General features: G+C 33.8%; 1 protein-coding gene across 1 annotated transcript in view; it reads right to left on the reverse strand.

Annotated features, from left to right (window-relative positions):
- The window catches only part of LOC109533679, a gene marked incomplete at its 3' end in the record, with an annotated part of 304,359 nt that overhangs the window by 30,673 nt on the left and 246,406 nt on the right, over positions 1-27,280 (reverse strand). The window contains 1 exon segment of the mRNA XM_048661449.1: positions 2,067-2,279. Within this exon segment, the coding sequence (XP_048517406.1) occupies positions 2,067-2,279 (213 nt within the window).

Genomic DNA, 27,280 nt, shown 5'->3' on the forward strand with positions numbered 1-27,280 from the left:
AAAAAAAAAAAAAAAATAAAATATCATTTCAGAATAGTCTTAAAACAACAATTTGCAACTGGTGGATATAACTTTGAATAAACTAAATCAAGCGGCCAAAATTAAATCCTTATCAATTTACGTATTTTGCTTCCAACTGTCGTCTTTTACATTTTATCAATAAAATAAAAGTATTCCAGACCACTTAAATACGTTTTTTATATCTCATACTTTTAAGTGTATACTAACAAAAAAGTGCTTTTAATTGAAGATTGTTTAAGTCCTTAATGTCTGTATTTGGCATTATAAAAATATGATAATTTTGCATGATGGTCATACTCAATGTTTGAATTAAATAATCTAATCGAGCTTCAATCAATGGGTAATAATAAAAATCGAAATTTTGTTTAAAGTTATGTTTCATTCTACATATTTTTTGTCTCGATCATAAAATTTTGTTTAACCCACGTGTGCAGCAATGACGTTTTAAAAACTAGAAAGAGCAAATACATGACCATAACAATTGTCCTCTTGAAAACGCGAGTTATAAACAGGCAATTAAACTTTTGCTTCTTAAAGAAATGAGCGTTGTTACCTGGGGCTTTCTGGGTAGTTAACGTTTCACGCAAGCGTCTCCAACAAGCATTCTACATATACTGCAATTTCTTAGCAGTTCCTAAGTGAAATTCTGAACATTGCATGTAACTCATTCTGTAATTCGAGCAACTCTAGCTCACGAAACGATGAAACATTCCAAAGATTATAAAACAATCACGAAAAACGTACACGTTAGTTTGCTTCCTTCTTAATTTCCCATTATAATTGATCCGAAATAGCGCACCTAACTCATAAATATAATTTCACTAATTCCGATTAAAGAGTCCCGTTAAAGATATTATTGATTGGATCTCATTCTCTACCCCTGTTCATAAATATGGCGTTTTAGGCTGGAAAATGAGTATAGGGATGAGTTAATGGCTTATTGCGGATCCAGATTATCAAATACGCTGTTGAACTGGATTATAAACTGTAATTCTATTTAGCGCATTTTGGTGTGTTCGCTTTGGTTGGGTGAACGTTTAACCACATCACCTGGATCTTCAAGCTTAGCAGTCATTCACAGCAAGCGAACAGAGGTGTATAATTATATAACGTTACAATGTATTCCTTTATTTTAATAATTTTTAGTTATTGGAATCTAGCATAAAAAAGTGCTCTAACTATCAAATATCGTAATAGCTAACATTTCAAGATTTTTGAGAAACTAAAAATCATCATAGAAAATTTCTAATGATGTTTCCAAAATGTTTAAATATTTTCCAGTAAATTAACCACCTGTTCTAATTATTTCGTTGGCCAAGAATTGCATACATAAGTGCGTCTGACCGATCTAAGCTTTGTTTGGTAAACAAAGAATACACGCTTCTCGGCAGATCATAGAGTTTGCTATTTGTTTCCGATGGTTTATAATGTTACAATATGATAGAATATAAGAGCAAATCTAAAGCAATATTTAGGCAACCAATAATCGAGCTCTTACACATCTCGGAGCATCCGGAGGACTTTAGTTTCTCAACCAAACTACAGTAAAAAAACCAAACATGTCGAAAAATAAACTGTGTAGCAGGAATGCAATATTTCATGGAATTCTGGAGTCAAATTAAAACTTTTGCAGTTGTGTAGCTATCGAGTCGTACGCTTGTCGGTCAGGAATTTCCCATAAAATATTGATGTCCTTTTTAAATGAGTGGAATTCTCAATAAGTTTTAAAATATTTTCTGGATTCTTCACCTAATACGGCTAACTTTCAAAAAAAGATATGCCCTTGACAGAAAATTGGTAGTCAGACACTAAACAATAATGCATTGGAAGAAATAAACTAATAGCATATACGAATTAACAAAATTATATTAACATTACTTGAGTAAAAAATCTAATAATATTAGAAACATGCGAATGCAAGGCAGATCTCCATTTATTTCTCCAGCATAACCAGAATTTTTTTTTCATATCCCATCAGCACATAAGCAATCCTGAGACTCGTATCAAAATTTCAGTAAATTGTACAATAAAAATTTGTCACTTACCACCAATGGTCCTCAAGCGATCAGTTACGGGTTGGTAATTGACTCTTCGTGAATTAATACTTTCCAACGGGAACGGTGATGCTTGGCGATGTAAAGGAACTGGAGATCTTGGTGAAACCAATTTTGGTGTTGGTGCGGGGAAAGGAGAAGTTGGATTGTCGGTGCTGACAATTTCTTCAGTGTCATCAGATCGGTAGTTTCTCTCAATATCATCTGAAAACACGGAAAACCGTCATCTAGTAATAGTGTAACGATTTTAAACAGTCATTTGCAAGTGATCTGCTTGCACAAGGTTCGGAAATGTTCAGTAAAAACTGTTAACTAGTTAATCAATCATTTCTTTAAAACCTATGTTTTATTTTCAAATAGAATAATGAGTCAAATACAATTAAACACGATGTTTCTATTAAGTCGATTAACCTGGACGTCTTAGTACCTTTGGGATTTAATTTCTTCAAGTACCATATTTTTAGCTTCCGAGCTATATAGTGTAAGCTTCTAGTTCAGGATATTGAATTTATTAATATTACGGAAACCGTTTAAAACATTCGAATAAATGCTCATCAATCTTTGAAGTAGAAGTAGCCAAAAAATAGCAGGACATTTTCGGTGAGGAAACCCGTAGTTTTTAATTTAACAAGTGACATTGGCTAATCCAATTTTGCTTTGGGTTTTTTTCACTGATTTAGAAGATCACAGTTTTCATCAAATGCTCCTTTAATATTTTAACACTAACTAGTAGTTTAGTTTAGTTTTAACACCGCGTTGGGTACCTGTTAAGCTAGGTCCTTACTTACGCAAATCATTTATGCAGAGTATTCCTGCAATTTATTGCCGCATCTCTCAAGTTAGTTTTATTACGTTGTGGTTCACGCTTTTCCATGTTGTTTGACAAATGAGAGGAATTAAATGACCAACTGGACAAAATTAAAATTCTGATGTGGCATTATCGGCTTCAGCAGACTAAAACTAAAACAATACTACTAGTTTGTCTTCAAGTGGGCGCTTACTGAGCTGCAATACCTTTTGAAAAAAAAAACAGATAACGAAGATATTGCATATTCGTCTGTGGATGTGACCTCTAAACAGGTTTTAATCACTAAAAACACTACAGTTGCATCTGAAGAATTGTATGAAAATAGAATGCGTCCTGTTGCTTGCAATACTTTACACAATACAAAATTGCTCACAAAATGGCTAGTGTGGACAAATAATTGCATGCAATTCAACAGTTGTTGCAACGAATTGCGTAGGTGAAAACGCTTTTACAAAAAACACAAAAGAGATCTGGTGATATATTAATGAAACTTGTTCTTTGTAGAACAGATTTGATGTTTATGAATTTGAACGCTAAAAAGGAATGGTTATTTCAATTGTAATTTTGTTTGTGGCGTTCCGTTATTTTGTATAGAGTATAAATGGTCGGTATTTAACGTAACCGCAAAAATAACAATGTTTCACACGTGGAACCTTGAACCGTAGTTCCAGGCAGCCGATGTAACCGCTTATTTTTGGAACCGTCTCATAAAACCGAAAAACTGGGTCACACCGGAACAGAACCGATGCGACACTGTCCAGCCATCTATCCAATAACCATTTTTAATAATTAGGATTTCTTTTTGGACACATCTTTATGAGAAGCACTGTTAGAAATTAATAGATACTTAGATGTCTTCCTTACTTCAAAATTAGTAAAATTTAAATTAAGCATTGTGGCTACTTCCGTAGCATGCGAGAGATAGTTTTCTAAAGCATGTACTGCCATAAACGAGCTAGACTTAGTAAAAACCATCTGCAAACAAGCATTCTTAAATTTTATATATCATTTTTAATGAAAATTAGCGTTTAAAATGCTTTCGCATGCAAAGAGTATCTATATTTTACAAAATCCATTATATTTTATTATCAGTTTTTTCTTCTCTTTGAAGTCACTTGTGTGCAAATTAAAACAAGCATTTATTAGCGTGCGTCTAACCTGTATATAGTATTGTATTATCCGGCGAATAAAGTAGGAGGGGTCAAGATTAACAACAATGAATTAACGACTATTAATGTGACGAAAGTTCCAATTTAAAATTAGACCTTGATGTTTGTTTCTAGGGTCAGCAACCGATATTCTGTTGAAGAACAGATATTATCGGTTGAAAAAACACTTAAATAATTCTTTTGACCTATTCCTTCGCACTTAAGTATTATCTCATATTTGATAGCTCAATATCTCATCGGCAAACCTGACATGTAATTTCGGAAAACCTATGCAGTTACTCTTACGTGAATGGTATATTGGAATATGCCAGTATATGGGCAAACACAAGAAATGTGTCTCCTGAATTTTTCATTCAAAATGCCGATATTGAGCTCACTAAAAGTTGTATACATTTGTTGAAACGTGATGAATACGGAGATCCCACAGCGTGATATTGACAGCCAATGAAGTTAAGCACCCTTTTTTCAGGCATTAGATGACTCGTAAATTGGCAATTCAATTTGGGAAACTGTCACGAGATAATCTCAATGCAAATTTTCTTTCGGCTCGACGAGCTTATTTACTGTTTTATTAAGCAAAATACAGTAGGGCGCTATTCATTCTATGCTAAAAATTCTTTGATACGTCTTTTATTTAAGATTCTGAAATATGTGGAAAACGCAAACAAAGTGAAATTAAATCGAAAAAGCTATTTGTTTGGGATTATGGATAAAAATATTGAGTCATATTGTGGTTATAGCCGACCGGTCAATTCGAAACCACATATATCGGTAAACCAACTTAATGATGTGGTGATAACTTAAAATTTAATCTCTACGGAATTTTTGGAACGAATTTAGGAACTTGATCTGTTACCCAGTATTGTTATAATGGTTAAAAAAGCGACAGGATGTGACTGGACAGAGTGGGCCTATTTGGACACATTTAAGGGGGAAACTCTTAGTTCTATAGCAGGCGAAAAGTGGTATAGGTCAAAAAATGTCGATCCAATCGAAAGGAAATGTATATTTGTGATATAGTGTGTATATACCGGGTGGTTTTTTAAATCTTGAAAAACTTAAATATTTAAATAAGAAGTTAATATCTGAGAGGAGAAAGTTTATTCCCGTTACAAAAAAACGCCTACTTCTATCTTGTAGGCTAGGCAGGAGCTAAGTTAATAATTTCAAATAGTAACCATACCATTTTACTGCAGATCCAAGTAGTCTTTTCTCTTCAAACGTTATAAAACTTATTTGATTTAGAGTATGTATATCGTAACATGACGAAAATATAGGTAATCTGAACCATCTGAAGTTAGAAGTACACATGAATTCTAACGTAGATATAGGAGTTGAGTCATTAAATCTCCACGCCAACATATAAGCAGATTAATCCATTTTCTCGTAAACCTGAAAAAATGCATGAAAACTGTGCTACATGCATTGAAAGCTAGTTTGGGTCAGTTCGTTATCCCAACAATTTATTCAGAGACAATGCATTAGCAAGCAGTGGCAGAACACTTACCAATATTTATGGCCATTTGAACATGTTATAGCGGATAGACGAATTTGATCATTAAAATGACATAATTCTATTCCACAAGCAAAATTCAAAACGATTTGTAGTAGGCAAGACTAACACTGACAACAATGCAAAACAATTTGCTAAATTACTTGACAATGGGAAAAGCATGGAAATGGCAAAGAAAAGTAAAAACCTTAGTTCCTCCGGCAATTACCATTTAAAGGTTTGCCATGGTTGAAAAGCTTGACCCACTTTACATCATTTAAGATGAGGGTCGCTCGAATTTAAATCGCTCTAACTTCTAACAAACTTTCAGGAATTTTACGCATGTTTGAAAGAAATATGTGGGTAATTTTTCCTGTCGCATTAAATACACTTGATAGTGCTAAACGACACTGCTAAAAAGCGCAGATTGCACGAATATCAGTTTTTCTGGTTTTCACTCGAAAACTTAAATAGCACGGTTTAACTATGACGACCTGAACATCGACAACTAGATAAAACTTGCCATAGAAAACATATAAAAGCAATTCCTAAACCTATTGCTACAAATTGGGATCTCTAGAAATGTTGTTTAAAACTGTTGATTTCTATTCTATATGACTTTTTCGAAACAAGCTGAAAATTACTCAAATCTTTTTATTTATGTCAATGTTTGTACATAAGGTACATTAGGTATAAAGACTTAGAAATTTTCGAAAAATGTTAGGTTTGTTAATATTTACGTTTTAAGTGCGCCTTCTTGTAGTTAAATCCAGAACTTCAGAATTGTTTCTAGGATTTTCTCAAAGCCATATTATATGACAAAAAATGTATCTCTAAGTATCGCAAAGTTTGGGAATCGTAAAGCAATTGTCGTTCGATGCTTCGCACGAAAATTGTCTTGCTTACTCAGCGTTTAGTGGGGAAACCAGTAGCACAATAAAGGCTGGAAATTGGCCAAAGATGAAGAGTTTATAATCAAGGTAAATTGGGAAATGTTGAATTACTTTTAGGTATAGGGACGGCAGTAACCTTTACTGAAACCAGCGGTATAACAATGAACGTTTTTGCTACCTGGTATATTGTCAAAGCTCGCTGGAGTCTAAAAGTTCCAGCTCCGTCTACGCCATGAAACGCCTATTAAAAAATAAAGTTTGACAAGTTGTCAACAATAAACCTTGCAAACACATTTTCTTAAATCCTCAACTATTCTATTTTATTACGCAAATTAAGTAATTCAAATACAAAAACCACTTATTTATGACAAATGATTGAAATTCTAAATAAGGTCGGACTAAATTAAGTACTCAAAATAAACTGTTGAAGTTTGTAACGGCAGGAGAAATAGAAATAGGAAGAAGTGTATGAAATTCCTTAATAAGGCCAAAGCAACAAGAAAAATTATTAAACACTTATATATAAAGTGGGTAATAATGTCGCTTGCTTCCAAAAACCGAACTCAGAAGAAAATCGGAAAATTTTATCTGTACACTGACAAAAGTTGATCACTATAAACGATTGGCCTATAATAAATCAATAATTTTGATAAAAAAAAATAAAATAACAACCGATAGGCTCCAGGAATTGAACCAGATAGTGCACGATCAAGACATGCTCGGGTTCCAGACCTAGGGTACAGGTATCAGAGATAACTGCTACAGAGCCTGTTTTTGATAACAATATTGTTTTATATTTTTGCTGTACTCCCAAATCCCTTCCAGACAACACATTTCATTTAGTTAATATATCTAAATAGTCATTTTATGACTTTATAAAGGTTTTATTTGACATTTTGCTCCCCGTTCAAAAGCTTTTTAATTGGAATCCCAAAATGGTTTCAAAACTAAAACAAAATGTTTTAAATCCCCAATAGAAAGTAATGGTGTAATTATAGTCGACTTGCGCATGAGCCAACTTAATAACACCGTGATTGAATGAAGGAAGAAATAGGATGATAAGCTAGTTAGACGACAATTATATTTTAAATAAGCCAAGGTGTTCTTGTAAGGGGCTTCGAGCAGTAACTAAAGAAAAGAAAAGCGCACTTTCTCGAGAGCGGAGCACTGAGGCATCATCCCCTATGAAATTACCTGATTAAATTTTCATATTCAATCTTGAGTTGTTTCCCCTAGGGAAAACTCCAGACTGTGTTCAAGTTGTACGGTTTCTCTCTTCGTTGCTTTAAACGTCCTTATCTGGCCCACGTTGACCTTTTGTGTAGATTTATTTCATAACGAAACGGTTAACCTCAGTGATGTTAAAAGTAATTTTGTGGCTGAGGGGAATGCTGAATGTTATGTACCACTGTTTTATTATGTTAGGTGTTAATAAATCTGACTAGTTTATGTGTGTTCTATCCATGTGTTTAAGGTTGTAAATTACTACCCCTTAAAGTCATGCTGGTGTTATTAAAGAAGTTAGGTAGTATATATTATAGAGAAGATGAAAGTTATAATTGTTTTGTTGGCACTTACAAATTATTGTAAATTAGGAAATATAGACTTTTATATGCCAGCTTAACTGGAAATATCTCCCGACTGCCGTAACGTTCTCCCGTCATTCTTTGGTATTAATACCCAGTATCACTTCTCATCACTTGCTTTAGGCAAGCTATTATCCTCGCCGTTTTCGTTGCTTAAAGCCTGTGCTTTGAATGGTATTCTAACAGAACCACCTATTGAGGAATTGCTGATAATGTCTCTTTCATGTTCGTTCATGCGAGTAAAAAATAGGAAAACACTATGTTCAAAACAGCATTCTGAAGTTGTTTCTGTGTATGTGGACAGATCGATGATGATTTCCTGACAAATGTTTGCGGCAAAACGAAGTTTCGGTTGAAGATGTCTCATACATAGTGATTCAAAATTGACTTCACTCCTCTGAAGGAGTTTACTTCCCAGTATTTTCATTTCAAAACTTTTTTCTTGAATTTATAGAAGAGACTAATAGTTAAAATCAAATTTAAACTTTTTTATTAAGTAGTAAAAGATGCCTATTTGGGTCTGTTGATTCCTCCTAAGTTTAGGTAATTCTGAGGGCTAAAAAGGGCTCTAAACAGAAAAACACAGGTGTTGCAGCTGTAAATTTGGTGAAGTTGAATCAATTTAAGACAATCACAGTGTCGCCATTGGCATGTGTTCAGTCATCAATAAAAATTAAAACTCAACTTAACAGTAGATTAAAATTAAAACATGACCAACAAGGCAAAGTTAAAATATACAAAATCAATCACAAAAATATCAAGTTTAGGCGTTAAAAGAAATTAAAAAATAAAATAAAAATTGTCACGCAGTCACTACTATTTACTACGTACCACACTAACATTTTGCTATACCGGAAACAATACGAAGTCAATTAAAAACAGATAAATTAAAATACAGCAACAAAAGACGAAACAAAATAAAAAAGAAAACGAAAATGTTGTTCAAAGGTGTAAACTTAAGAGCGTAATCGGAAATTCCTGACACAAAGAACAATAGTAGGCATCGGAAAGAGACGCAATCATCAAGGTCTGTTATTTACGTAATAACTTACCAATGAAGTTAGTGCCATATTTTCACCAAATGCACAGAAAGGACAAGCGTTAGAGGTAGATGTATTTTTAGACTGGCTACGTTAGTATGTTCTATAAGGTGTGAAGAATGTTTTGCTGACAATGAAATAGATTTATTGTCCCAATTCCGTTTTTCATTTGCACAAGTCTCATTTCACAGCTATTAGTAGGCGGTGTGATGTTAATTACTTTTACGTGTTTTCCGTTTTAGAGCTCTGAGGATGACATAAACATTATCGAAACTTCGGCCTCTGAAAAATAGTGTTTTATTTTTGCCACCATCTATTGACAGAAAAACCCACAACCCCAAATAGGCATTTTTTACTGATTATCATCACGGTCACTAATTAACCAAAACATCATTTGTTATTAAGTATTGTTTGGAAATGGCCCTTTGGTTTGGTTGGTAGACTATTGGAGTTCTTGACCGTTCGAAAAGAAAAAAACTACCTTTACTTCAAATATCGAAAATTTTTAATATTAAAAAATATATTTTTTTGTCCCCATGGTAACTAGAATTTTTAGAAATTATTAGTAACATTATAAAAATGTTACCAAACAACAGTTTACGTAAAGTTCATCAGAATAGCAGGTTACCATCGAGAACATTGCTGCCATCTTTCTGATTTTGTTTTTTTGCAAATAAATCAGTTTTTAAACTGAACTTAATTATATTCAGCAGTTTGAATTTCTGTATTTTTGTAAGAACGTAAGCAAGAAAAACACAGGGGCATACACAGAACTCTACAATAGAAAACTACAACATTGTAAGTAGATTAGAAGTAAGCACGAATTGTAACGATGTATTAAATGAGACATTATATATTTTTATTGCTAGAAAAAAATTAGAATACATTTATTTATTTTTAAACAACGGCAATGTGCGTATCGGATTAAAAGTAATTTTAGCAATATGACTGATAAATAGTATACTGTTATTGGTTAGGAGTAATTGACTATAGATAATATCCCTGGAAAATATAATTGCGGTAAAAGTGTAAAATACGTTTCAGATAAAAGATATATGGACAGTGGCTAACGGCTGAAACTGCGACGAAATGAAATTTTAGGCTGGTGCGGTTCAATGCGCACTGGTAAGTAATAATCGTTTGTGCTGTTTCCAGTGTAAAATTATACATAAAACACTAAAACAACGACTTTAATGTTACTAGGCAGCAAGCTAAGGCTTTGAGTCGTTTTATGGCAATTTTCTTTCATAATTTTAAATTAAATCAACAAAAATCCTGATATGTTTTATTTTCGACAACGAGAACATGGTAGAAGCTCAGAAAAGACATAACAGCCAGTAATATCTGTCAGTTTATTAAAACTGTACTGTAAATAATTAAACTTCTTACGAAACAAGAACCATTGCTCAACCTCCAAAGCAATTAGTAGAGACAGGAAGCCAGTAATTCATCAATCGCGTATTGTTTGGAGGCAAAATTGATTTCTACCGATCGGAGATTCATCAATGAAAGATAAATGGCCGGGATAAAAGTATACAAAGTAGTACCGATCAATATATTTACAAAAATTCGAATTAATCCGATGATACACTTATCTGTTTGCTAGCCATAGGCGTAAGTAATATTTGTATTAATAGGTTTAGTGGAAAAATGATACAGGGGTGTTTTGGGAGTACAGAAAAAATAGCAAAAAAAATTGTTATTAAAAACTCAGATATATGCAAAAAACTAGATCAGAAGAATAGCAACAATGTTTTTCAAGGTAATCTGCCTGATTAACATTATGCAAATACCGGTTGCCTCTTAATTATTAAAGATTGTAGAAACCATGTGCAATATATTTCAAAATAATATTTAATAACACAGTTGACATTCGATTTTCAACTATTAGTAGCTTCTATAAATTTTCGAAAAAAATTGTTTCAGTATTTTTCTCGTTCCCTCTAAGTGAGCCCCTCTAACCCCCTTAAAAGAATCGCGGTAACTTTGAATCAGCCTGTATATTTGTTCGAACCGTCCAACCCGCACTCATGTTTTTTGCCAATTTCGAATAAACTGCCCTACTTGCAGACATATTACATTATTATGGCATTCCATGCACCAAATCGCACCCCTATAGCCAAAGAAATGAAAAATTTTCCGCGAAAAACAAGATGTATAAAAGGGTAATATGCCACGACTTTTGGCACCAGCACGACAAAAATATTTTCAGTAGATGTAGTCGAAGCACGTGCATCCTTAATATCGTTCTGATATTATTACCGTATCAGCATGTACCTTGGAATATAGATTATCGAATTATTCCTGTTAGATTATATTATGAGATTTTATTCTACAAAATTGCAATTCCACTGGCAAATTTAAAATTGGAAAATACTGCCTTTTGTAAACAGGCCAAAGCTATCTAAGGATTAAGCAAAAAATGAGGCTTCTCGTTTTATGAAGACCCATATTACAGTGAGATGTGAGATCAAGCTATTAGTTATAACTGTATAATCTCTACCATACAATTGTCTAATAGCGGCTGAATTATAAAAGACGGATAAATATTTATTTAAAAATTGATGCCATTCCTTTGGAGGTGTTTAGGATAAAAATTAACGAAAAATTATTCTGAATAAAACTGAAATATTTGGTAAGCCAGGAAATTTTAGATGAAGGGACAATGTTTTGGGTTCGCACCTTCTAATTTTTCTCACTATCTTTTTGTACATGTCCCACTCCAATTTAGCTTATCACCCTGTAATTGTGCTATATAATCTGATTTTTTTTAAATTAGATATGGTATAATCCTCAAATGCATCATAGAAACTACATATAGAAAAATAACAGTTTTCTACATTATAATTTAAATTTACATAGTCAAAACAAAAACTGAACCGATACAAATGAATAACCACATAGCTGATATATTTCCCATAGCCTTAGCCATTCAGAACGTTTAGCATGGTTTTGTATTTTGTCCGTACGATTGGCTTGGTTTTAAACATTTTTAGTCACGCTCCCTTTTAATCCGGAATGCTTTATTTCATCAAAATCTATTTGAGCGAAATGAAACAATATTGAATATTTTTTGTACCTAACGTCAGAACTTTAAATTATTTTGCTTATATTTTTATTTTGCTTAAACACCAATAATATTTGCATCAAATTATCTAGAAATAAGCCAATTAATTTGTGTCAGATTTGAAGAACTCGACTTTTTCGGGAAAGTAGTGATCTGGTTTTGAAGACCAACAACGTAATAACAGCAATTTGTTATTTTTCAATTCTTTTATTTAAAACCTTAAATATTTTTAGTTATCTGCGCATGTTCATGTACCTAAACTCAGTTCAAAATTGCAATAATTTGAGATTTTTAAAATTTAAATATTTTTGGCGATGTAAATTAAATGAATATATATATAATGCACATCTCTTCGTGCATTTCTCATTTAATTTTTTTATTGACTACAGTCATAAACTAATTAAAATTACTATTATTACAAAAATTACAAATATAAAATGAATCTTGTTGCGTTGTTATATGTAGATGTCAAGAAGTAAACGAGCTCAGAAACTGTTTGTATATAAATAAATGCTTTGCTTAAAATTACAGAAAATCAATTTTAAGTGGTTAACGAACACATTAATTGTTAACGCGCAGACCAGATTTGAGATGAAATGTACCCAACACATTCTTCAATCAATTCTCAACCACATAATCAATTAACAGCCGACACACATTAAATCTGGAAATTGGAATAACTATTTTGAACATCCCAACAAAGGAGACGGAAATAACAATTAGTCAAATCTGGAAAGCGCAGTGCTTTTAAAGCTATTTCAAAATTACCCTCTTCGCTACAATATTGCACGATTAAATTGTAATTGTATCATTTTATTGATTAGATTAAAGTTAACCGTAACAATAAAACGTGGCATTCGGAGCCTAATACAGCGATTTAGTGGATAGTGCTATTTTAATTACTAGAGAATTGTGGCAGTATAGGTAGGGGCGATAAATTCCTTACGATCTTTGTCTAATCGTTGAATTATGTCAGCAAATGTACTGGAAATATCGCAGGAGCCAAGAATACTTAAGCTAATGGCTCATTTAACGCTTGATGTAGGTGTACTGAAGTGCATATATATATAAAACTGCAATATCCATATAATTTAATTTCTTTAGGATTAATTTAATCCACAATCAATATCAATATCTACATTATCATCAACAGTTGCATCATATTAACTGAGACATAACACAACATACAAACTGCGATGAAAAAATAGCTACCGGCCAATAAGTCAATAATACATTAAAAATTTAAAATGATTTCCTTTGTATAGTTGGTTGTCGGGATGGGTAAAGGTTCTTCTTCTCTTGAAATGTTAGGAAATAGATCATCTAGTACTAAAATATATGTTTAACCCAAAATAAAAGTAGTTATTTGTACAACTGTAACTATAAATGTTTTACTTATTTATCGTGTCTATGCTAAACAATTTATTGCCCATGTTTGCGGGATAATGTTGATATCTCTAATTCAAAGAGCGACATGCGCCAGTTAACCAGTGAAAATAAATCTATACAACAGAGCACACGCTATAAGCAAGGGTCGAGCAAGCTAACGCAATATCGTTTTAAAAGAAGAAACTGCTGAGAATGTGTAGTTGATAAGTGTTTGCTGGAGAAGCTGAAAACAACAAGCAAAATAGCTATGTTTAGTATTGAGAGCACAACGATATCGTAAACAGACCTGAAGGATCGATAATAAACGTTTCGGATAGAATATCAGCAAAAATTATCCTGAACAAATGGTCTTTGATTTTAGATTCCATGTTCCACAATACAAAGTTAAAACATGTGATCAAACTATATACTGTGTCAATATGTAGTGACTGTTACATTAACATCCGCGCTAAGAGCCCCTAGATATTTGATACATTCCGCGTTGCCTGCTATATCAAAATAAAAGTTTGTCAAGCATCATTACTGATAATCGACTAAAATGTTCAGATCGAAAAAGACACTCACTCGTCTCTGCCCTATCAAAAGAATTTCAAGTTAGAGTCTCTCACTGGATCTAAAAGCTACTTCAAATTAATGGTGTTTGAACGGTTTAGTTTACAGCGAGAAAAAGAACAGAAAACGTTCATTACTTTGAAGAAAACTAGGTGGATGGGCAAAACTTAATTAACGGTTCTACCGTGGATAAATATTTACTTTGTGTTGACGGTTTCGATAAAATTTGAAGGGACTTTCTTATAGTAATGGACCAACTGATATCAGCAAATAGCGGAGGAAAAGTAAGGAAAACTTGAGCGTGGCGGACAATGTAACCAAAGAAATACAACATATTTTGCCAAATGACTTAGTGACATTCAGTTCACATCTGAAAAAAATGTTCAAATCATGTTACGGATCTACTCGTAACCCTAATATTATAAATTAGTCTTGCTTGAGGGTGGCGCCTGTGTTGCATGGAAGTAAATTTAGAAAATTTACAAAGAAAATTTAAAAAATTTTACTTTCTCATTTTGACCTCGAATCCTACCATAAATTTGTTACTGGGTATTTGAGTAGAACATTTCTTCCAGTAGTTTTTTTAATTTAATAGATTTGGCTCAACTCGTATCTTCGTTTGTTCTTATGAGCGATCTGCTAGAGATGTCAAAATATTTTGTTCATCAAATAAATTTGACTAAAGTATCATATGAGGTCTATTGCAGAACCAGATGCACAACATCTTTAAATATTAAAAGGAAGAACCCTCCAAGAATACGCAAATATGCTAAAACTCAAATGACTTAGCAAATCCTATATTAAAGTGTGTAATTTCGGGATTAAGTAGATTGGCCACAATTTGTTAATTCAGTTTGCTGATACATTGTGGACAAACTATTTGATTCAGGAATTACAGACTTTAATACACGATTTGTTCATTTATCTGATCAGAAATTCCTATAATTTTTCAAAAGTAAAGTACATTAAGCGTAAATTTAGGTTTAAAAATTTTAATGAGAAATAACGGCCTGCCAGGTGGGAGGCTTGTTTATTTCAAAATATGTGCCATGTGCAGGGTGACAATTTTAAAAATTCAAACAAACTGTATCTGAAAACACAAAAATTGGAAAAAAATGTTCTTAGTGAATATGAAACTATTGCAATATCTCAATTTACTTTTAATTATTCATTTGTTCAGACTGATCTCTATTCATTTCCCGACGGTAATACAGCATATCTTCAGAAACATAACTTTCCTTAGGTCGCCTAGAAGTACTCGTACCAATAGGACGTGTTGTGAGAGTAAACAGTGATTCTTATCATAGAACTTTTTTGTACCAAAACGACAAATTAATCTCCAAAACTATTCCAAGAATTCCAGAGCATACCTTAAACTAAAGTTAAAAGTGACTCTCGATTTAAACTGCGGTGGTTTTTATTACCGCCGTTTATTTTGGTATTTTCTTCAAAACATTAGCAACAATAACGTTTACCAAATGAAGAAAATAATGAATAAAAAAGAAATAATTATCTGCAGAACACCAAGCCCAGGCTCTGATAGAAAAATTTCCCAAGAAATTACGGATTCACCAGTACCTCCCTTACAAGTCTTCCGAAGCCAAGTCGACAGAGAAGAGTCTACGACGAACTACTAAAAGGCCAAACAAACCTGTGAGACTATATGACAGCTCCCTGGATATAAATAAAAAGCCCAATTATACAGGGTGATTCAAAATTGGCGTCGTTCCTCTGGAGGTGTTGCCTGGCGCTGTTATAGAAGAACAGAAAAAATAGTAAAATAAATTTATTGTCATTAAAAACTGAGAAATTTGCTAAAAACTATATCAGAAATACGGCAGCAATATTTTTCAAAGTAATCTGCCTAATTAACATTGCACAAATACCTGTTGCTTCGTAATTATTTAAAATTCCAGTAACCATGGATAAATAGAGAGTGATAATAAGATAGACAAGGATAAACGGTAAATTCAACAAGATTTGTTGACGAAATGTCAACCTGTTCTCATAACCTCAACCCTCAAACCATACAAGACGAAAAATTTGAATGGTTAGCTCCAAACAAGCTAGTGCCTGTGTAATTTCCTTATTATCCACTCTTATCAGGCAGCTTCTGGTATTCAGTTAATTAACTCCTGCTCCATTTGTATCTGCTTGTGCTGTGTGTATCGTACAAAGGTGGTAGGAAAGGAGCGCTTCTTCGGTATTTATTTGGTGCTTGGGAAAGTGTCAGTTATTGTGCTCTGAGTACCCTTGGAAGGCCCTGATTCGATTATGTCCAATACGTGTTCCTCTGTGCCTGGAACCCGAAAATGGATTGTCGTCCACTATCTCCCTGGAACCACTCTCCTCGCCCTTTGTTGGCGTCAGTTCTTTCAGCTTCTGCTATGTTACTGTAGCATTTCCCCTAAACTAATCGCAGATCCGCAAATTCGTGAAGGGAAATTCAAAGTAAGTCACAGTTTGACACATTATTGTTATTATTGACAAGGGCTATCCACCTGTAACTGTCTGTTAATGACAAAAAACATGATTGCCACTGTGCCTTTTCATCAAAAAATTGTAGAAGAGAACTTTTTTGATATAAAAAATGTTCGTAATTTGAAGCAAAGATGGTAATTTTTCCTTTTGAATGCTTAAGTATTCCAATATGCTACCAATGAAACATAGAATAATTTCAAAATAATGCTTAATAACAAAGTTGAAATTCGATCGTCAACTGTTAATATATTCTAGAAAATTTCAAAAAAAAAATTTTCTATATTTTTCTCGTACTCCCCAAGGGAGCCTCTATCACCCCTTAAAAGGAATGACGCCAATTTGGAATCACCCTGTATAATAGATCAAACTTATCGCTTCTAAGTATTATCCACACAAGATGATATTACCGAAGCAACGACATAAGCAAACAACTCTAAACTACAACCAATCTTCACACAAGATACAACGGATTTTAATCTATTCTGTTAAACTCTATAAGAGTTAAATTTACTTTCCCATGTCACCTATAAAACGGTCAACAATAACCAAATGAAGCAAAATCTTAGGTCTATCGAAACCTATATGAATTTTGTTAGATACCTAAACACTAACACTGCTTTCCACACGTATCAACTTAAACAAGACCGAGCATTCAGAGTAGTAATACGCAACCCCCACCCAACTACCTCCATCGAAGATCTTAAAACTAATACCAAAGAAAACGACCACAAAGTGAGAAACTTAATAAATGCACTACACAGAATCTCGAAGAGGCGCATGCCATTGTTTTGTGTCGATTTCGTCGAACGAAAACAACTATCTCAGAACCAACTGTTTTCCAGAGCAATGGAAAGCTTAACAAATAATAATGATCCTAAAACCTGGAAAACCAAGGGAACAACTGGATTCGTATCAACCCATTAGCCTCCTCCGGATATTATCTAAAGTATTTAAAAATCTACTAGTAACAAGACGAAAAGAAAAGGAAGAGGATATCAAAATCAACCCAAACCACCAATTTAGATTCGGAACCAACCACTTGACAACAGAACAAATTCACAGGTTTGTCAACAAAATATCAAAAAGTTTAGAAAGTAAAACGTACTGCCCTGCAGTCTTTATTGATGTTCACCAAGGATTCGATAAAGTTTGGCACACTGGGCTACTTTACAAAATAAAAACACAACTCCCTGAATTCTACCTACCGATCAAAACATATCTAAACAACCGAACCGCCCAGGAAAAAATCAGTGATCAATGAACTTTCGTCACAGATCAAAATAGAATACGGGGTGCCGCAAAGAACAGTTCTTGGACCACTCCAAAATACTATATACACAGCTGACCTACCACAGGATGAAGATGTCATAACAGCCCCAATCGCTGATGATAAATCTCTACTAAAATCAAGCCACAACCCAATTACCGCATCACAAAAACTGCAAACAGCAATCAACAAAATGGAAGAATTGCTAACCAAGTGGCATATACGAATAAACTAGGACAAGTGCGTCCAGGTCCTGTTCAGAATGAAGAAATGGAAATGTCCTCCAATCAGAATAAACAGCACCCTAATTAAAACAACAGACCACGCAAAATACTTGGGCATGTACATGGACAGATGACTAACCTGGAAAATGCATATACGAAAAGAATAAGACTTAAAAGTCAAAAAATATACTGGCTTCTAGGTGTTAATTCCGGAAAAGAAAGTCCTAATTTGTAAAATAGTAAAATACAAAATTAAACGAAATAGCTTGATGCAAATGAATTTCCGACAAATATCCTGTGATAGACTTGCATGCAAATTAATTAACGATCTAAAGCACATAGACGATTATATTAAGGTGAATCGAATATTCTGAAGTCGTATTAATCTCAGGTATCTAATTAGTTTAAGATACAAAACCGACTTGTTGACGTCCTTTGGCACCGAGGCACATTATAATTGACATTTACCGGAAATAGCTGTTATCGGATAGGAAATGTGGTTAAGCGCCTTTGCCTTATGCATATACTTGGAGATTATAGCAATAATGCTGCTGCACTATTCACACTAAAAATTAGTGTTGCATCGACCTCCCGGAAATATCTATTGAATTGAATTATTTCCTGAATTTCCTGAAATTTGAACCAATAAATAGTAATTGGCAGTCCAATGATAGACTTGTTCACAAATATGGAACAAGATGGTGCAGGTTTTTTTTGCCTACTTGGAATCTGATAAGTCTGAGTATGCGTGAGACAGTTTCCGATGTGTTATTATTTTCGGAAAAAATATTTACGATACCCTTGAACGGTGCGGTCCGATAATAGTGGAACAGTGGTGGATAATAACCGCCACATAGCCTACCAATGTTCATTTTAGATTACTTCATTGAGTGTAGATAAATAAATTAATAAATTAAATGTGTTTGCTCACATTTATAAACCTAAAAAAATATGTAAAAGTATAAAACTATAAATGTTAATTAAAGTTCGGTAGTCTGACGCAATTTTATTTGAATAATATCATCGGATTTGTGATCCCGTAATTAGTTTCCTGTAACACAGTTATCACAGACATAAAATCGCTCCCAGCAAAATAATGAAATCAACCTAACACATTGGGACAACTATAAGAAAATCTTCTTCTAAATGCCGGGAATTTCCCAGTTTAGAACTCTCGCTGAATGAGATTTGCTACTACCCAGTGCTTAAGCAATAATTGGGATGAAATGCCTGGACTGCCTAAACCAATCAATTTTAACTTAATACGAGAATTAATCTTTTAAGCGTTTATCGCAAACGGTTTGTAAATAGTTATTTACGTAACCATTAGGACATGAATATTATTAATGCACGCATGTGAAGATTTTCACCACGAGGCTGTAGGCCAAGCTTTTAATGTTGTTTAGGATCTTGTGCCAGGGAAACCACAGAAGATATGCCAAGAAGTTTTTGATCGGTACCAGAAATGGTGCTGTGAACGAAAGATACTCTACCACACAAGCGAGAAAGGGTCATTAGTACATTTTAACAAAGTAAGCAAAATACATTAGTGTGGTAATAAACATCATTGTGAGATTTAAAGGAGTGCCAAATCATAGTCATTATATAACGGTTGTAAATAAAAGAATTAACAAAATAGAGCCAGTATACTTCCCTGCAAGGCGAAAAGACGTCAGCCGCACGTGTAGGGTCGGCTAATCAAGCCTAGACCATTAGAAAAATTCTACATACTTATAATAAATATCGCACGTATGAGCTCTAAATAATCTAGATTTTTAATCTATTGTTGAAACTAATTGAGCGAAGACATGTGACTAGCACGAACATCTGATGAAGTTCAGGCATTGGCACATTGATTATCGATCTGTACTTCGTAATTAGATATTTTATGGAATCTCGACATTCTAATTAACGTCAATGCAAGATCAGATTGTTCTCCTTCATCAGCGCACAAACAGTCTTGCAATTAGGAAGCGTCAGGAACATGATAAATGACATTTACCAGCACACGACATGAACCAAGAAACTTATTATGAGAAATGAATGCATGTTGAGTAGTAATATTAGAGTATATAGAAATGTAGGCTTCTCGTAGGCTCGATTCGTAAAATAAATTAATGTATTGTGCAGTTGTTCCTATTTCATAAAATTTATTAAAATACTATTTGAAATAAAGCAGTGCCTAACGTTAGGGTAGTAATTGGACTTTAAAATAATTAGACTTTTAAACAAGTTTTTAACTGGAGGGAGCGTATATTTTATAAGTCTCATAAACAAAAACAGTTGCCAGGTGAGTGAAAATTACGATTTGTCATAATTTGTTATTCTTATTATATAAAATTTGTAATTACAAACATTTACAGCACGGATCAATTCTGAAGAACAGAAACCGAAAATTGGACCGGTAAAGGAACAATGCACTTACTTTTAAACATTTTAAAGTCTCGTTTATTGCAAGATTAATGCTAAATGAGTTGAGAGCATATGATAGAGAGTTCAAGCACTTGCACTTTTCTGAAAACGGAAATTAGGACTTCGGATGTGAAAAAGTGTCGTGCATTTAATTGCCTGCCAATTTTTCAGGCACGTGGTATTCAAGATCCGTTGCTGAATACGGGCATAAAGAATTGTGATGGACGAACAATTTTCTCCATGAATTTCTCACATTCATAAATATCTAGTTGTATCGATTAATTAATTAGATAATAATTAATTAATTAGATATAATGAAGTCTCTGAACTTACATTCAATGTTTGTGTCAAACACATTTGATTCTATCTTGCTAGATAATTGTGGCAAAGGAAGTTTAATTCCCGAGCTTTTCAAACCAACGGAACATAGAGTCCCATATTGGTCCTTCGAGCCGGTTGCCTAAGTTGGTTGATGCTTAAAATGATGAAAATCTTTATTTTTGAAACTGAAGTTCAAAACGCTAAGGTTCTCACGGTCACAAGCAAAGGCTCTGATTGCCAGAATTTTCAACTGAACAAAAACTAACGGGCGCGTTTTATAAGTATGATGTAACAGAAAGCGAGTTTGAAATTTATCTATGCAAAAGCAATATCGATAAAATTGACATTAGGAATAATCTTGAAGATAAATATTGTGATATCATTGTAATACCGGAACTGTTAGAGAAATTATGCGCTAAGGGTTCATTTGAAAAGCCAGTATTCCAGGTCAATTTTCAACATCTTGTCACGCACCAATCTGATGGTTACTTCAACTACTACTACTTCAAGTAAAAATTAAACCGTTTAACGGGGTCATTTCAGAAAGGATACCACTTCATTAGGAAGTGAACTGATGGTTGGCATCAGTTTTTATGTGTAATCTTAAAATTAGGGTAGTTAACTAAGTCAGTCCATTGACTTTCCAAGTTTTAGCCCCACAGAAGATTGACAATATTTACACGCACACCATGCTCGGCCCTTAAAACACTATATCAATTCAAAGGGCTTAGTTATCTTCAATCTGCGGTATAAATTCTGATCATCTAGCAGCTGGCGGGCTTCTGCGTTCGGATGTAGCTGTCGTCTAGCTTGGTGTTTATTTGCATACCCTTTGATTGCCTGTTCATCAGTCAGGATTCCAAGGTCTCTGTGAAGATCATTATTTCTGATGAACCATGGGGCATTGGCTATTTCCCGTAATGCCTTATTTTGGACCGTTTGAATGTTTTTTATGTGTGTGCTATTTGTGTATCCCCATAGCTGAATACCGTAGCGCCATGTATGTTTAATAATTTCTTTATAAATTAAAAGTTTGTTATACAAAGTCATCTTGAAATGCCTGCCAATCAGCCATCTATATTGAGCAATTTTTATTTTCAACTCTTTTACTTTCTTTCTGACATGTTCATTCCATCTTAATTTAGTGTCCAAAGTCATACCAAGGTATTTCGCAGTATTTGCATATGGGACGCCGGTTCCATTAATATTTATTACTGCGGAATCTGTCAAATTTTGGTTGGTAAAGTTAACATAGATCGATTTAGTTTCGTTAAGTTTAATTGTCCACTTGGTGGTCCATTTATAAACAGCATCGCTCGCTTTATGTAGTTTCTGTGCGGCTGTTGTGTCGATTTGTGTCGGTTGACATTAATCCTACGTCATCCGCATATGTTGCAATTGTAACTTCTTTCGGTTGGGATATATCACTGGTAAAAAGCAAATACAGGACAGGCCCTAGAACGCTCCCTTGTGGCACACCCTTGTACTTGTATTTGATTCGAGAAAACTAGGGTCAATTTTCAGTTTCATTGCCATGCTCACGACATTAAAAAATAATGAAAAACTCACCCGTGAGATCAGAATTTCTTAAAATGGCAAGCACAGGTCTTAATGTTTCTATTACAGTGCTTACGTTACCACAATGTCCTACCATAAATAGATATTTTATTGATATGCATATCTTACATATACTTCAGTATGTTATCGAGGCCCTATTTGGATACATACAAAGCTTCACTCAAACTGCTTAATGCTGCTGATAGCCATAAACGATTAACGATTAGTAGAGAAAACTCCATTGTAAATATTTGAATTCCATTTGTTGCCATTAATTTAACAGGGCGAGGTTAATCAGATTAAAAAACCTACCTTCTTGGGACCATTAAAATTAAATGCTTTACCTCAATTCACCGCAGGTAAACTAATAATTAACTTGATATAAACATACGCCTTTTGAACAGGTCAAAAGTGTATAAAAAAATTGGATTGGTATTGTTTCGGATATTAAACTTTTGAACTGCGCAATATTAAACAAGTATTGTAGACAATGTGATTATATTGTATACAATGTTGCTGCTTAAAACGACTTCATGTTGAAATTTATCCTATTCTTGGTTTAGCGGTTTACTAGAAACAGTAAACTTTTTCCGGGTTGCTAAGAATTTACTCACTGCAGAAATCCAGCAAATTTAAATCTGGTGGTAATTTTTTGGAAGAGAGGGCTTTTCGGTGCAAAGATGATGGCTACAGTTGCAAACTAATTAGTCAGGCTCACGGACGTTCTGTGGGAAGATAATTTTCTCGTCATTACGATTCAAAAGTTCTCATTAATTTGTGGTTTCTTAGTATCAAAAATATTCGACACCATAATTGGGTGAGTGCCACTGCCCAAATAAATACAAAATGAATGAGTTTCCGTGTTGTTGACAGAAAATTACTGATCTACAGGGTGATTCAAAATTGGCGTCATTCCTCTGGGGGTGTTGTCTGGCGCTGTTATAGGAGTACAGAAAAAATAGTAAAAGAAATTAATTGTTATTAAAAACTGAGAAATTTGCAAAAAACTATATCAGAAATACGGCAGCAATGTTTTTCAATGTAGCCTGCCTAATTAACATTGCGCAAATACCTGTTGCTTCGTAATTATTTAAAATTCCGGTAACCATGCATAAATAGAGAGTGACAATAAGATAGACAAGGACAAACGGTAAATTCAACAAGATTTGTTGACGAAATGTCAACCTGTTCTCATAACCTCAACCCTCAAACCATACAAGACCAAACATTTGAATGGTTAGCTCCAAACAAGCTACTGCCTGTGTAATTTCCTTATTATCCACTCTTATCAAGCAGCTTCTCGTGCTCAGTTAATTAACTCCTGCTCCATTTGTATCTGCTTGTGCTGTGTGTATCGTATAAAGGTGGTAGGAAAGTAGCGCTTCCTCGGTATTTATATGGTGCTTGGGAAAGTGTCAGTTATTGTGCTCTGAGTGCACCTGGAAGGCCCTGATTCGATTATGTCCAATACGTGTTCCTCTGTGCCTGGAACCAGAACATCTATCGTCCACTATTTTCCTGGAACCACTCGCCTCGCTCTTTGTTGGCGTGAGTTCTTTCGGCTTCTGCTATGTTCCTGTAGCATTTCCCCTAAACTAATCGCAGATCCGCAAATTCGTGAAGGGAAATTCAAAGTAAGTCACAGTTTGACAAATTATTGTTATTATTGACAAGGGCTATCCACCTGTAACTATCTGTTAATGACAAAAAACATGATTGCCGCTGTGCCTTTTCATCAAAAAATTGTAGAAGAGAACTTTTTTGATATACAAAATTTTCGTAATTTGAAGCAAAGATGGTAATTTTTCCTTTTGAATGCTTAAGTATTCCAATATGCTACCAATTAAACCTAGAATAATTTCAAAATAATGCTTAATAGCAAAGTTGAAATTCGATCTTCAACTGTTAATATCTTCAAGAAAATTTTCAATATTTTTCTCGTACTCCCCAAGGGAGCCTCTCTAACCCCTTAAAAGGAATGACGCCAATTTTGAATCACCCTGTATGTTTAAAGGTGTAAATGTACTAATCTCTTAGAGAACATTATATACATATAACTTATTAACACTAAATTGCTCCCATTACTATTTGATAAAATATAACACAGATCAGTTTTATAGCAACCAGTAAACATTATTTGTTGCAGTGAAAAAACGAAATGCAATAAAACTAAATAGATTTTAAAAAATCGTCAGTGTTTCAAAAATAATTTATTCTGAACTCGAACAAACACCTACTGAATAAATTATTGATAAACGCATCTGAAGAATCTTAAATATTTCAGTTAGTGGAAAGTTGCCAAAGACACCTTTTCAATAATACCAGGGTAGAAATTGTGAAGTGTGAAAGAGACTTGAAATGTAAAGAGAAGAGTGGAGTCGTGATAGATGGGCTTACGGGTTGACACCCTACTAGCTGTACAAAGTCCACGTGCTTAACATGACACGTCCACGATTTGTGTTCGAGAAAACCACCGAGTCCAATCGAAATACACCCTAGAGAACACGATGCTTGATGTTATTACAGTTGTTTTCTTTTCCGGGAATTATACCCTTTCGGCCGAGTGGCCGAATCATAGGTTTTCCTCCATTATTGGTTTACCTTACTTGAATTTCTTGATATCATACATTGTTAAAATATATGACAACCTGTATTAAAATGTGTTAGCGAGCTTAAATTTTCATATTTTTTGCGTGATTTGTGCATTGTTTTTAGCCATTGTATAAAACTACTTCTGAACTTTAAAGTATTTCGTTTTTTCTACAACTTCATAGTTCGTGAGTTCTTCATTAGTTGAACACATCTTTGACTGCTTGATTCAATTAGATTAAAAAAAGAAACTATTATACAGAATGTTATTTAAACACGTTAAACACGAGATTCTTCTCTGAGTGGCTTTTAAACGAAAGATTTATAAGTGAGTGTTAAGTGTAAGATTAAAAAAGACCTACAGCGCAAATAGCCATAATTGAAATGTTTGAAATTGAATGTTGAAATGTAATGAAATCGATTAAGGCAACGGTGTGCTAAACATAAAATGCCATGGATTTTATTACTATTTACAAGTAAGTGAAGACGAAGAAAGTCAGTAACGTTGTCAGCGAAAAAATATTGGTACGTTTCTGTGAAAAAACTTGTCGATGGCGTCATTAACGGCATTTCTGAATTTACTATATTTTTTTCTTTTCTCTGCTAGTGTACCTTAGAGCATCACATTTGAGACCCTAGGTTCAGAATTTAATTATCAGTCTTAGTTCTGGAACAGTAGATCTTGGGAGTCAAGGTTCGATCACCTTGTAAACTGAAATCCTGAAAATATATTTGTTATGTGCACTTCTATTTAAAAGTTCGTAATTGTTTACGGGTAAGCGGAGTGGCTTTGCTGGTTCACCCTGCGGAATCTATTATCCCTTCCTCATCAATTGATAAGGGAGAGACCCACTTTGACCGCACCTCAGTAACTGGTTCGAGGGCTAAACAACTTCTGTTAGTAGATTACTGTCATACTATACAATTCCATCAATCAAGATCAATTATTTATCCCATGCTTAAAAAAAGTGTAATTTGCATTTGCAAATGCAATAGCAAATAAATTTGGAAAAGGGCTACAAATTATTAAATAGCCAACAGGTAAAAATATTAACGCTTCAATTAACATTAGTGAAAATTCTGAATATTTTTGAGTCCATCGCTTAGATTAAGTCAGTTGCAGCAATTTTTATTCATTCTTATTAAACATTTCTCACAGAAATTATACCCAACAATTGCACCCAAAATTATGAAATTGCCCAAATACAAAATATCTGCTTGCAACGATGCTGAGTTTGATTGATAGGCACACCCTATGAGTAAAACCAATCAAGCGCCCCCACATCCGTCTTCAATCACTCGTTAGTCTTTATGCTTCCATGCGTTTCTAAGGGTTCACGTCTATCTATCTCTATTCCTCCTTGTAATTTTCGATACATCAAAGCAGGGACTGGCAAGTTATTTTCCATTAGATTAAAATTATGTGAAAAGGGGGATTTGTTTGATTGTCCAAAACTTTTGAAGATTTTGAGCTCTAATAAACTTCGAAAGTTTCTGTTCATTAACGGCAGCTTATAAAAGTGTAATATTGCCACCAGCAGCCTAACCGACACCACTGAGTTATTGCCCGTTGAACCATATAAGGATAATAGCTATATAGGTAAAACGTCAATACTCGTATGCATTAAAGAACATTTTTTCTGTAGTGAACAATAAACACCTATGAAATGTTATGCTAAAATTTGTGGTCTTCAAATACGCAGCATTTCGCGCTAGAGTCGTAGTAGAGAAGTTCTAAGTCATACATTATAAGAGAATTGGTTTATGTTTTGCTGTGGAGTAATTATTCAGTAAAGCCTGAGTTTTAAACTTTTTAATTGATCATCTCTGCAAATTATTCCATATACTTTAAAAAGTTCTTCCAGATTTACAAAAAGTAACTAAAATAACTACTACTTCTTTTGGAAAATCCGTCAATATTTTTTGTTCTAAACAGAACGTTTAATTAAGAGTCATACGACATAAGCTTTCAGACTCTTAATATGGCCATTATAATTTGCTGGACGGAATTGTAAGGACCAGTCCAGTCCGCCGTTCAAATCTGCATTTCTGCTGAAACGTGAGCAGAATTTGAGCCAGCCAAAATAAAGAATTTGCAGAAAGAGGGGTTTGACCGTATAATTACGAGTTAACAATTACCCGTTTAAACGGTTTAAGGAAAATTTCCACAGCCAGTGTGCTGACCTGACAGATTTTAAGCTTATTCAGGACCAGTATTTACTGATTTTGATTAGTAAAAATTTATTGAAATAAAATACACATTTTGTCTTATGTATGTCAGTTATTTTGTCTTTATGTAGTGATAGTTATTTCAGGCATTATGTCTCACGATTTATTAATTAATGTCTTAAAATTAAT

The sequence above is a fragment of the Dendroctonus ponderosae genome, unplaced genomic scaffold (assembly GCF_020466585.1).
Source record: "Dendroctonus ponderosae isolate FM_Combo_2020 unplaced genomic scaffold, Dpon_F_20191213v2 Dpon_F_20191213_1, whole genome shotgun sequence".
In the NCBI taxonomy this organism is placed as follows: domain Eukaryota; kingdom Metazoa; phylum Arthropoda; class Insecta; order Coleoptera; family Curculionidae; genus Dendroctonus; species Dendroctonus ponderosae.